The sequence below is a fragment of the Muntiacus reevesi genome, chromosome 5 (genome assembly GCF_963930625.1).
Source record: "Muntiacus reevesi chromosome 5, mMunRee1.1, whole genome shotgun sequence".
Classification (NCBI taxonomy): Eukaryota; Metazoa; Chordata; class Mammalia; order Artiodactyla; family Cervidae; genus Muntiacus; species Muntiacus reevesi.
Window position 1 is genome coordinate 26,634,652 of NC_089253.1, and position 14,003 is coordinate 26,648,654.

The 14,003-nt window shown below is 35.5% G+C and overlaps 2 protein-coding genes across 2 annotated transcripts; both read left to right on the forward strand.

Moving 5' to 3' along the window:
* Positions 1-3,517: 3,517 nt before the first annotated feature.
* Positions 3,518-4,477, forward strand: LOC136168782 (olfactory receptor 8G1-like). The gene has a single exon (XM_065936483.1). The coding sequence runs from the start codon at positions 3,530-3,532 to the stop codon at positions 4,475-4,477; it is 948 nt and encodes a 315-aa protein (XP_065792555.1). The 5' UTR covers positions 3,518-3,529.
* Positions 4,478-9,748: 5,271 nt separating this feature from the next.
* Positions 9,749-10,720, forward strand: LOC136168894 (olfactory receptor 8G1-like). Its single transcript, XM_065936623.1, has one exon. It carries the CDS (start codon positions 9,785-9,787, stop codon positions 10,718-10,720), a length of 936 nt encoding a protein of 311 aa, XP_065792695.1. The 5' UTR covers positions 9,749-9,784.
* The last annotated feature ends 3,283 nt before the right edge of the window (positions 10,721-14,003 follow it).

Sequence of the window (14,003 nt, forward strand, 5' to 3'; positions counted from 1 at the left end):
CACATCAACATTCTTTGGGTAGTGTGCTGCCTTATTCAATTATCATGTCCAAATATATGACTATGACTATATATATATATATATATATATAATATTAATAAATAATATATAATAGTGTGTATTATATATTTATAATAATATTATATATAATATAAATATATATTATATATAAATGAAATATAAATATATATATAACATAATTTTATCACCCATGTATTTCATTATCCATTCATTCATCAATGTCAAACATTCATCTTCAACTATTTCATATTATTTGACTTAATTTTCATATTATTTGTCTTATTATTATCATATTATTTGACATAATATTTATCAATACTATAAAAGAAAGTAGATTGGTTACAATTACAGCTCCTTTCTTAGGCATGATTCCTAGTCTGTTATATATAGTCCAGAATATATAAATATATATATAAATCAGCTAAATCAGGCATATAATCTGTCAGAAATGAAAGTATGGCTTGTATGGATCTCCTCGTATTTTTAATTTCTGAATAAGTGTAGGAATGATCTCTTTACTTCTTGTTTACATTCTTTCTACATCTGTTGCCAAATTCCAACTCTGTTTCTCACTTCTTTTTTTTGGCACAGTGAAGCAGCTTCAATTGTAGTCTGCTCACTTATAAGGTGGCATTCCAGACACAGAGTATTCTTCTCCAAACATGTCAGAATCCTGCAGTCACAGCAAACCCAAAGCTAAAAGATTTTTGATGCATGGGTATGGTGGATTTTCCTTGAATCTGAAAGAACTCCAGTGGAAGGTATTCAAAACAAGAGATCCTCTAGCACCTTGTTTCTCTGAGTGGTCAATAGATGAGAAATAGTGGCAAAATCTGAAAGATTTTATTTAAAATGTATAATCTCAAACCATACACAAGACAAACTATCAGAATCTGCTTTTGATCAAGATCCTTAGGTTATTCCCATGAACATTAAAAGTTGAGGAGCTTTTGAAAAATATTGGTATCTGACCTCACACCCTAAAATTTTGACTTAATTGGCATAGGATTCAACCTCGGTATTGAAATTAAAAGAAAAAAAAAAACTTCCCTGATAATTCTTTTTAATGAGTTTAAATGAGTATCTAAAATTGAGAAGCATTAGCTTCCCTTGTGGCTCAGCTTGTATAGAATCCACCTGCAAAGCGGAAGACATGAGTTCGATCCCTGGGTTGGGAAGATCCCGAGGAGTAGGGAAAGAATAACCAGTCCAATATTTTGGCCTGGAGAATTCCATGGACTCATAGTCCATGGAGTCACAAAGAATCAGAAACAACTGAGTGACTTTTACTTTCAATGTAGCACAAGTATAAACTGGTAAAAATAAAACTGAATCTTCTTATATTTAACTATAAGATTTCTCCTGACTTGAGTGTGTAATTTACCTTGATTCAATCATTTCTAAGTATGTTTCCAAATTTCCTGTTTTAGAACAAAAAGTGAATATACAATATATAAGAAGAGAGGAAACATGAAACATAAGTGCCTAATAAAATATTTTATATATGCAGCTTACCACTAGAATGATTAATAGTGAGCATCTAAAAAATCAAAAATTAAGTCAATATTCTGAATTCTTACCCCATAACTTTAAATCTAATAACATGTAGATTTGACTTTAAATTAATATGTGTATTTTGTATTTATATGTAAAATGGATTAAATACATTTTTGCAAGGATAAATGATTTACTTCACCATATTTATTAAAAATTGTTTCCATTTTAACATTAAGATAACTTTTCAGAATGTTGCCCAATCCTCTAAAGCCATTTATTCACAGAGAGGACTAGGAACAACTAGAACTGGCTGGGAGCTTGTATCAGATGCAGAATCCCAAAACCTCAAATGCTCCTCAGAAGGATCTGATGCTGGTTGAGGATTTTATTTTGAAAAAATCTCCAGGTGATCCTGTGGAGAAATCTTGGTCACTAATTGTTGAGTTCAGGATTGACAGAGAATCCCTCTTGAAGGAAAAAGTGAGACAACCAGGGACATGTCAACTGCAACTGCTTCTTTCTCAAGACCTTATCTCCTGAGAAATAGACATCCTTGGAGAGTATTTGACTCCATGTTATTTATTGCCTGGCTTATATGAAATCCATGACACACCTTCATAGCACAGTGATCACAACCACTCAGGGGAGAACAGAGAAAGGTGCAGATGTTTGCCACCTTGAAGCTAAAGAAACACACACTGAAGACTTAGAATTAGAGATGCTGACCTGTGATGCAGACCAGCCTCACAAGGGGCTGTGCCAGCCCTCTCAACACTAAAGACAGCAGAAAGCTGGGTATCTATCATTCCTGACACCAATACAGAGCTATCTTCTGAGTCAAAAGAAGCATGTTGCAAACAAAATTTGGTGTTGTGATTTCCAACAAGAAGAAAGGTGAGTGTATTCATCTCACATTTGTGGCTTGAGACTATTAAGTCTGGAAATAATACTGTGAAAATTCAGGCAAATATTCCTCATACATTCATGTATGGAATTACTTATAAAATCCCATTTATATCCTCCTGTGTTCTAAACACTATGCAGTTTTGTTATACAGAGGACAGAGGAGAATAAGTCTCATTTGGTGCATCAACTGACTTACAATATATCCCATGTCTAAAAATGTGCTGTTTAGAAATGACTGTTTCCTGGATATAAAGTGGGAAAGTTAAATCAATTACAAGGTGTTGGAGAATGTTTTCATGATGATTTCTAACTTAAGTAAGATTGAAAAGAAAAGAGAACATACTTACCATACAACAGAGACAAAGAAAGTTGGTAGGATTATTTCATGTGAAAAAAAACAAAAAGACAGACAGCTGCTGCCTGCTTCTCCTTTAACCTTCAGTCTTTCCCAGCATTAGGGTCTTTTCCAACGAGTCAGCTCTTTGCATCAGGTTCACCTTCAGCAACAATCCTGTCAAATGAATATTCGGGGTTGATTTTTATGGCGCAAATTGAAAATGGTAATATTGATATGGCATCATAGAGTAGATGGATGAAGCAGTTTGTGGCTGATGACAATGAATTAAAAGGCTCTGAATGTCACACTTTAAGTCCCATCTATAGATACCATCTCTATATGTCGCTGTATATGTTTATATGTTTGTATATGCACATACATATATGTATATATGTGGATATGCATATTATTATGTATGTACATACTATGCTATGACTTACTCAACTATTCATCAGTTGATGGACATAAATTTGAATTATTTCCAATTTGCATCGGTATGCATAAAGCTGCCATGCATGTTTTTATGATTATAAACATGACTAAATGCTTTAATAGAAAATATATTTATTATATTTGAAAATGAGTCTTTATCAATGTTGAATTTAGATGTACTTTTCTTCCATAAATAGACCCAGAGTTAAGTGATCATATAGGTGGAAAGGATGCCAAAACTGTGAATCATTTATATGGAGCACTCTACTCCAAATGAAAAAGAACATAATGAATTCCCTCCAATGACAGTGTTTTACTCTTTCCCTTCCAGAGACTATGCAGATGAAAATGGCAGCAGAAAATCACTCCTCAGTGACTGAGTTCATCCTTGCTGGGCTCACAGAACAGCCACGACTCCAGCTTCCCCTTTTCCTCCTCTTCCTAGGAATCTATGTGGTCACGGTGGTGGGGAACCTGGGCATGATCATACTGATTGGGCTCAATCCTCACCTGCACACCCCCATGTACTATTTCCTTAGCAGCTTGTCCTTCATTGACCTCTGTCAGTCCACTGTCATTACCCCCAGAATGCTGGTGAACTTTGTTACAGAGAAGAATATCATCTCCTACCCTGAATGCATGACTCAGCTCTTTTTCTTTCTAGTTTTTATAATTGCAGAGTGTTACCTGTTGGCTGCAATGGCATATGACTGCTATGTTGCCATCTGTAGCCCCTTGCTATATCATTCCATCATGTCACATCAGGCCTGTTCCTCCCTCATTTTGGGAGTGTATATGATGGGACTGGTATGTGCATTCTCTCACACAGGCTGCATGCTTAGGGTTCATTTCTGCAAATTAGATGTGATCAACCATTATTTCTGTGATCTTCTGCCCCTCCTAAAGCTCTCCTGCTCTAGCACCTATGTCAACGAATTACTGGTTCTATGCTTTGGTGCACTTAACATCTTTGCCCCCATCCTGACCATCCTCAGCTCCTACATCTTCATCATCTCCAGCATCCTCCACATTCGTTCCACAGAGGGCAGGTCCAAAGCCTTCAGCACATGCAGCTCCCACATCACAGCTGTTGCTATTTTCTATGGATCTGAAGCATTTATGTATCTGCAGCCATCATCTGTGAGCTCCATGGACCAAGGGAAAGTGTCCTCTGTGTTTTATACTATTGTTGTGCCATTGCTGAATCCCCTGATCTACAGCCTCAGGAATAAAGATGTCAATGTTGCCCTGAAGAAAATGCTTGAGAGAAGAAAATTTTTGTGACCAGACATAACATGAGCATAATATTTTAGATCCAGTCATTGCTTATTACATTGAATAGATGTATGATTCTCTTACTTCAAAATCCTTACCAGAGCTTAAAATCTGAGTTAAGAACAAAGTGTCATGTTTTGTAACATTGCTCAAACCAGTATGCCTCCTACAACGCCATTTATTATTTTTGGTGGGTACTTGCATGCTTACTGTCCACGATGTACTATCTACTGTAATGTTCATAAAGGTTACCCCAATGCTTGTATTTTACTGCCATATCTGCAGGACCTAAGATAGTTCCTCACACTAGAAAGACCTTGATAACTTTCTTATTTCCTTTTAAAAAACATTTATGGAAGCCATATATATCTCATACTGTGTTTGTCCATTACTTTCTCTAATTAGGTACACATGACTTTTAAAAGTTAAAATCAATCAAATTTATATTTAATGAGTTCTTCAAAGATCTGCAATAAAACTGATGACATAATAAATTATTTCTATACAGAAAGAAATTTAGAAGCATGGATGTAATTAGCTTCTGTATCAAACCCCAGTGCAGGTAATATAACTTGCGAATAGCTGATTTCTTAGGTTATTAAATAAAATTAAAAACCCAATATCCTTGAAACAAAACTTTTGGTTTTCAAGCATACAGCCTACATGTGTTAAAAAATAATATGTATGGTTGGTATCTGATGGGTCAGCATAACAAATCTGGAGATACATTGGTACCAGGGACTCAAATACTCCAATCTAGATTACCATGATTTCCTATACCCAGAGCAGAAGAACTTCACCTATATTGATATTGAGAAAATTCATAGTATGTAGAATTTTACCACATGTAAATTATAGTGCAATAAATTTGGTTCAAGGTAAAGAGAAAATATGATGACCTATATTGCTGCAGTCAGAGCTGTGGATCTTCCTAGATTGCCACCTTGAACCAGAACATGATTTTTAATTACTCTATACATTAAGCAAACAACATCTAGTAAACTTTTTCACATTAAGTGATATATCTCTATATTATTCCTTAATATTTATTTTTATAGAGTTAGATAAAATCATTAACTTATTCTACTTGTTAAGAACTTTTCATGGGATTATAACAATAACCAGTTGAAACCTTCCTGCAGCCTACATGTTAAAATATTACAAGTACTACTGCTTTATAAACACATCAAAGAATCTAAAAACAGTTAGCATATGTCAAGGAGAAAAAAAAATTGTTCAACTATTGCACACAAAGATTTTTTTCTGTTTTATTTTTTAATCTCTTGTGTGAAATCACTTTAGAGTGTTCCTTTAGCAGGTCTAAAAATTTTCTAAAATTCTGAATTCCTATATAGCTTGACATGAAATTCATCGGAGTTCTAATAAGATATATCCTAGCCTTGCTTCAAACATATAATCTAACAAAAATGATAAATTACAACTCTATGACACTATTAAACACTAGAGAGTCAATGGGAGAAAAGGGAATTGCTAATTGTAACTTTTCCCAAGAGTTGATACTTGTGGGATATGATTCTCATGGGAGATCATTAGCATTATCTGTTCCTCATCTGACTCTTAGCATCAATACTCAGATTATAAATCACCATTCACATCAACCAACATTTTCAGGGGACCATCAACTTCAGCAGAAATCAGGACCAGTGACTCAAAATTATTACAACAGAGTTTTCTAGGTTATGACCCTACAACAAGAAGTCCTCCAAGGTTAGTACTCAGAACTATCCCCCTGCATCACCAGAACCATTTCCCATACAGAGAAATAGAGGAGAAGAATACACAGCACTGGTGTTTGGGGGACAAAGAGAGATGTATCTGAATCCCAGTCCAGGACTTTAGAAAGTTGAATCTTCTGTTCTAAGTCCCTCAGACGAAAAGATGTGAGTAGCTATTTTTCTGTCTCTATCTCTCCTCACTCTAATATCCACATTCCCTGAGGAGCAAAGATTCCCTAATCATCTTTCTGTCCCTGCTGGATAAAAGTATGGCCAGTATTTCTTTATTTACTCATTTCAACTCAGGTAGTGTGAGAGCTCTATTCACTTGTGTTGGAGTCTGTGTTAACTTATCACTACACTCCATTCAATAATTTTATTAAAAAATCATATTTAGTGATACTTGTATATAAGGTATTGTGCCAAACATTGTATTGAGTTTACAGTCTAGTACAGAAGAAAAGCCGATAAGTAACTCATAATAACTGATGCAGAATTAAACACATGCTAAATGTAAACATGAGAAAGTTATCCTCAGCACATAGAAAACGGCCTTATTAACTGGGGTTTCCATTATTAAAGCCTGTAACTTAAGGACCCTAAGCATTGACTAGATATCATCAGATACATTGGAAATGTGTGAGAGACAGATAAAGAAATATAATGAGTCATAAGAGAGATTCTATCAAATGCTCTTTTGTGTAATAGTTAAAATATGTGACACCTGGTGGTACATAAAAATAAAAGTTTTCATTGTTGGGTGATATAAATCATTGAATGACAGAAATTTATTCAAACTTCATTTGGAGAATGTAGAAAATATTAATATTTAGGAAGTTTATATTTAGGAAAAACTTCAAATTTCAGGATCATTGTATGTATTTAGGTAGAAAGGAGGAACAAGAAAATGTCTTAAGGAAAAAAAAAAATTCCAGCCATCATCAGTTCAGTCGCTCAGTTGTATCCATCTCTTTGTGACCCATGGACTGCAGCACGCAAGGCCTCCCTGTCCATCATCAACTCCCAGAGTTTACTCAAACTCATGTCCATTGAATCGTTGATGCCATCCAACCATCTCATCCTCCGTCATCCCCTTCTCCTCCTGCCTTCAATCCTTCCCAGTATCAGAGTCTTTTTAAATGAGTCAGTTCTTCACAACAAGCGGCCAAATATTGGAGTTTCAGCTTCAACATCAGTCTTTCCAATGAATAATCAGGTCTGACTTCCTTTAGGATGGGCTGATTGGATCTCCTTGCAGTTCAAGGGACTCTCAAGAGTCTTTTTCAACTTCACAGTTCAAAACCATCAGTTCTTCAGCACTCAGCTTTCTTTATAGCCCAACCCCCACACCCGTACATGACTGCTGGAAAAACCATAGCTTTGGCTAGACCAACCTTTGTTGGCAAAGTAATGCCTCTGCTTTTTAATATACTGTTTAAATTGGTCATAACTTTCCTTCCAAGGAGCAAATGTCTCTTAATTTCATGACTGCAGTCACCATCTGCAATAATTTTGGAGTCCAAGAAAATAGAATCTGTCACTCTTTCCACTGTTTATCCATCTATTTTCCGTGAAATGAGGGGACCAGATGCCATGATCTTAATTTTCTGAATGTTGAGTTTTAAGCCAGATTTTTCACTCTCCTCTTTCACTTTCATCAAGAGGCTCTTTAGTTCTTCTTATCTTTCTGTCATAAGGGTGGTGTCATTGGCATATCTAAAGTTATTGATATTTCTCCCAGCAATCTTGATTCCATCTTGTGCTTCCTCCAGCCCAGCGATTCTCATGATGTAGTCTGCATATAAGTTAAATAAGCAGGGTGACAATATGCAGCCTTGACATACTCCAGCCATCATAGCAGAAATGGAAATGCCACTGAACCAAAAGATATAATGGAAAGAAAGTCAATAGGTCAACATTAAAATAACATTGACAGTATTAAGGTGTTTCCAAATGTATGGACCATGCTAAGCATCTCATAGGAATCATCTACCTGAATTTACACAGAAGGTAGATTTTAGTGCTTCTGTTTTTCAGAGAGTTGGAGAGTAAACATGTTATCTCTAGACCACACAGCAAGAATGAGGTTTAGCTGAGGATTCAATCTCCTACTGTCTAACATATTCAGGATCCATGAGAATGAAGATAATAGAAGTACATTAAATCCAACACCCATTAGGTGTGTCCTTAAAGAATATCTGCTATGTAGATGGTTACTCAGTCTGTGCTCAAATTTTTATGATGTATCTGATGATAGGGATATTTGTCCTTGTTGTAAAACCAAATATTTCTTTCCATAATTTGAAGCAGTTAAGTTTACTCAATCTCTTGAACATATAAAATAAGTTCAGTACCTTCACTGCCATATAGTGAATGCTCAGATAACTGCAGTGTCACAAGAATTTTTGCTTTGCTGGAGAAAAATATCCTTGGCTGCTTTAGCTATCTTAAAATACCATATTTCTAGATCATATTTGTGAAACTGTGCAGCTTTTCCTTTATCACACACAGTATTTTACTTCAAACTGAACACAATAGTTCAAATATTGCTTGAGTATTAAGAATATGAATTTCTATTTTCTAGAAACTACTCATTTCCTTTGCAAATCTAAACCAAAGGTACACTGGTCTTTAAAAAGACATATCACTGTTGACTAGCATTGAATTGACACTAAAATTACTTATTTTACTTTGCATGTACTTTACTCATCCATATCTCTACTGTCTTTGAATTCTTTTGCAAGCATGTGCAAAATACATGATTATATTTTTAAAATGTTGGCATACCTAACACTTAGTGCTTTGCATAGATCAATCTTAGTACACTGATGCCCTGGTCACAGTGGTGGAGCACGTGGCTTGTATTTAGGCCATTATACTCTCAGCCCTAAGATTATCCTAATTAGAATAAGAAATGGTTCCTGGTGTGGGAAAACCTATTGAGGTATAAACATGATGTCTGCCAAGCAGTTGCATTTCTGCCATCTGGCAGAATGAGTCAAATTCCAGGGAGAAGGAAGCTGAGACATTAAAGCATTAGATCTCAGGTGAAATGATACTGGTCATCAGATATTTTCAGTTGAAATGTTATTAAAGACAGCCCCAACTAATATAACTACTTTTCAAAGACTTGTGAATCCTCTCATTAATTATAGAAAGCATACACTACTATTACTTACTATAAATGAAAGTTCTATGTCATTCGACATTGATAATATTAATATATAAACATAGAAACTTGGAGAAAAGATGAATACTCAGAAATAATACTAGAAACATTTCTTTTGACTGACTTTAAAAAGACATAAATTGTTATTTCTCTTACTTTATGAAATATCTTGTTTATAAAGTTCTTGAAGTTTATAATTTCTATTCTAGTTCAACCAGAATGATTGTTTATCCTACAGTGGCATGGTATATTGGAGAATTTCCTTCATTATGTATGTCCTTTGATGATGGATAAAGAATGATCTCTGCAGAATTATTCTCTGCCTCTCACACCCATACACACACACACACACACACACACACACATACACTCATTTTCTGTTTTTTAAACTTAGAACCTTCCGAGAAGAAAATGGACCCTGGAAATCACTCATCAGTGACTCAATTCATCCTTATTGGGCTCACAGAACAACCACGACTCCAGCTGCCCCTTTTCCTCCTTTTCCTAGGAATCTATGTGGCCACGGTGGTGGGGAACCTGGGCATGATCATATTGATCGGGCTCAGTTCTCACCTGCACACCCCCATGTACTATTTCCTAAGCAGCTTGTCTTTCATTGACCTCTGTCAGTCCACTGTCATTACCCCCAGAATGCTGGTGAACTTTGTGGCAGAGAAGAGCATCATCTCCTACCCTGAATGCATAACTCAGCTTTACTTCTTCCTCCTTTTTGCTATCTCTGAGTGTTACATGTTGGCTGCAATGGCATATGACCGCTATGTTGCCATCTGTAACCCCTTGCTCTATAATTCCATCATGTCACATCAGGCCTGTTTCTCCCTCATTTGGGGAGTGTATATGATGGGACTGGTATGTGCATTCTCTCACACAGGCTGCACACTTAGGGTTCATTTCTGCAAATTAGATGTGATCAACCATTATTTCTGTGATCTTCTGTCCCTCCTAAAGCTCTCCTGCTCTAGCACCTATGTCAACGAATTACTGGTTCTATGTTTTAGTGCACTTAACATCTTTACCCCCATCCTGATCATCCTCAGCTCATACATCTTCATTATTTCCAGCATCCTTCACATTCCTTCCATGCTGGGCAGATCTAAAGCCTTCAGTACATGCAGCTCCCACATCTCAGCTGTTGCTGTTTTCTATGGGTCTGCAGCATTCATGTACCTGCAGCCATCATCGGTCAGTTCCATGGATGAAGGGAAAGTGTCCTCTGTGTTTTACACTATTGTTGTACCCATGCTGAACCCCCTGATTTATAGTCTACGGAACAGGGATGTCAGTGTTGCCTTGAAGAAAATGCTAGAGAGAAGAATAGTCTTCTGATCAGAAAAAATATGAGAATGAATTTTTAATCTATGTAACTGGCTATTTTATTGTGCAAGTTGATATTTAATTTTAGCCCACATGTCAATATATATATTTATTAGCATATATTCATACATTCAGTGGTATTCTATTGACATTATTTCATAGTCATATAGCCTGTGATGCCATTTGTCTCTGAGTTTTTCTCTCATAAACATCACTGAGGTACAGATTAAAAGAAATAGGATGATCTGGGTACGTGGGCCCACTAAAGCCATCTAAACTGTCCCTCCCTCTGTTCTTGTCTGCAATTAATAAAAACCTTCTGCCAATGAAATATCTTCTAGCAGTTATCACTAATGTTCTTTCTTCTGTCTGAAAAAAAAAACAGCAAAACTGCTATAAGTATAATGATTGTAATCTCTAACTTTTGCATATTTAATCTGGAAAAGTATCTTTCCCAAATCCTAACTTGTGAATATCTGATTTCTCAAGCCATTAAGTTGTGTTGACAACCAACCTTGGGCTTGGAAAAAATTTCTAGATATTATCCCAAAAACATAACTCAAGAAATTGATAGTGCAGATTTCATCAAAATTAAAATATTTTGCTTTGCAAAGACAGTGTTAAGAAAATAAAAAATGGTTTTAGGTAAGTGTATACACTTTTATTTTTACATCTAATATATATGTAGATAGATGGATAAACAGTAATTTCCAGGTTTCATATTTTGCTTTCTTAAGTGGCACTTTTCTACGATAAATGAAAACTGCCTGACCTACTATACTTCATTATCCAGCTTAGAGTATCACGCATTCTCTTTTAGTCTTTTTACAATATCCTTTTCTGCTAATATTAGGTGATACTTAAAGAATCCTAGAGTTTTCCTTGTTTCTGATGTGTGACTGGACTCTAGAAAAAAGTGTGAATCTATTGCATAATTCTGGCACTATACCAGAAGCCACATCAGCCACAATACCTAGAGTGAACCCTAGATCTTCCTTTCCAAACTCAGATAATTCTTCCATATGTATGACCTTTCATATTTACAAATCATAAGAAAAAAGTACTCTTCCCTTCTGAGTCACATTCAATTCAACATCTTTGAGCTATCAGGGTTCAAAGAACCATGCTTGACTTTTTCCTCTTTGGTTTTCTTGACCAATTTCTACCACCCACCCTTGCACTTATAAAAGAAACAATGCCTGAATATTTACTTTATATTCTGGGCATGTCAGGCTTACCATTACCAAGTCAATGTGTTGCTAAGTCAGGCAACTCAGGATTACAATTGAAGATACTGTCACTGTGTGTGTGTGTGTGTGTGTGTGTGTGTGTGTGTGTGTGTGTGTGTGTGTGTACGTGTGTGCTTGCTCAGTTGCTCAGTCATGTCCAACTCTTTGAGGCCCCAATGACTGCAGCCTACCAAGCTCCTGTGCCCATGGAATTTTTCAGGTAAGAATACTGAAGCGGGGTGCCATTTCTTACTCCAGGGGATCTTCCAGATCTAGAGATCCAACCCACATCTCCTGTGGCTCCTATATTGGTGAAACCCCAAAAGAGGAGCATCAAATTTATCATTCTATTTGACTTAATAATAGCTTCAATTGCTTTTTCACAAGCAGTTATTTATGTTGATGAGAGAGAGAGCTGATTTACAAGTGGATTTTGAAGGTCATTTTAATACATGAAGGAAGTTAATTATTATAAAGTATTTTGAAAATTTATTTCCTGATGCTGGATTTAGGGTATTTAAATGCTCATATTCATAATTCACAAATCATCATGGATTCAATCAAGTCTGTTAGAATGTGAGAACGAGAAGCATTCATTTCTGTACTTTCCTTGTTACCTGTATTCAAAACTACTGGAAAGTGGCTTCAGAGATTTAATCAGAACCAGATGAAAGTTCATATTCTGACGTTTGGACTGAAATGCATTGATGAGCAGGTCTTCCTCCTTCAGCTTTCTCATATTCTAAGAAGGGTTTGTTAGGTCAGTCATACCCATCCTTAAACATTTTATTACATAATATAACTTCTGTGATCTTCAAAACATGTAAGAGAATATGAAGAAGATCTACACAAAATGTACTCTGTATAGATCTAGAAGACAGATCTATAGATTCTTGAAAATAACTTGATTGTGTCTAGTTGGTATGTGAATATAATATGATTTATAATAGATGCTACACTGTTACATTGGCACATTAAGGAAAGTTATTATGAACCAATGGTGTCTCAGGAATTGTTGGAAATGTTATATAACATTTGAGATGTTATAGTTTTTGAAATGTGGAAAGAAGATGGCTTAAAAAGGGCATATACAAGTGTTTGCCCCTGCAGCCTCTTTTGATGATAAAATTAGACATTTATTATTATAAATGAGTTCCTACAATGACAAAATGAGAAACATTTAGGAAAGATAAGTATTATAATAATTAATAAAGTTTTGTACTTAAATGTTTGTGAAAGTTTCCTTTTTTGAATTGTGCAACTACACTCAACCGTTCTCATGATGTTGGTTAGAATCATAAGAAAATATCATCACTTATGATGATTTAGATCAGCCCATATTCTTTTTGCTTTTCAGGAATGCTTGAAGCCTATAAGCCAAGGGAAGAAGAACTATGGCTTTAGTTGGTATTAATTCTGCAGTATGCTCATACAGAGTTTCAGCTCTTACCCTGGAGAGGATAACATACAAATCTATAGCATCATCCACAATAGCTAGAGTGAACCTTAGTTCTTCCTTTCTAAACTCGGATATTTCTTTCATATGTATAACCTTCCACATGTATGAATCATATGAAAAAGTATCCTTCCCTTCTGATTCACATTCAATTCATCAGTCTTTGAGCCATGCTTGACTTTTTCCTCTTTTGATTTTCTTGACCAATTTCTACCACCTACCCATGCACTTACAAAACAAATAATATGTGAATACATACTTTAAATAAATGCTTTTGTGTTCATGTAAACAGGAAGATATGCAAAAGTAAAAATCAACTTCCAATTAGAGGTAGAATTTATTTCTATGAGTGAGACTATTTCAGACCAGTTCAGTGGGGGAAATATCTGTAAAATTTGCAGAATATTGGGACACAAAAATAGAAGTGAAATAAAGACATAGGCTGATATTTCTTAATGATGCAAATTTTCATTGATGCTGCACCATAATCCGAGATATCCCCTTGGGGATTGCCCTCAAGAAATGAAATTTCTCTGTAGCTATGAAAGTGAAAGTGAAGTCTCTCAGTCGTGCCAGACTCTTTGTGACCCCATGGACTGTAGCCTACCAT

Bases quoted from the DNA above. Each gene is read 5' to 3' on its own strand.
- LOC136168782 (XM_065936483.1), top strand. From the start codon at position 3,530: ATGCAGATGAAAATGGCAGCAGAAAATCACTCCTCAGTGACTGAGTTC.
- LOC136168894 (XM_065936623.1), top strand. From the start codon at position 9,785: ATGGACCCTGGAAATCACTCATCAGTGACTCAATTCATCCTTATTGGG.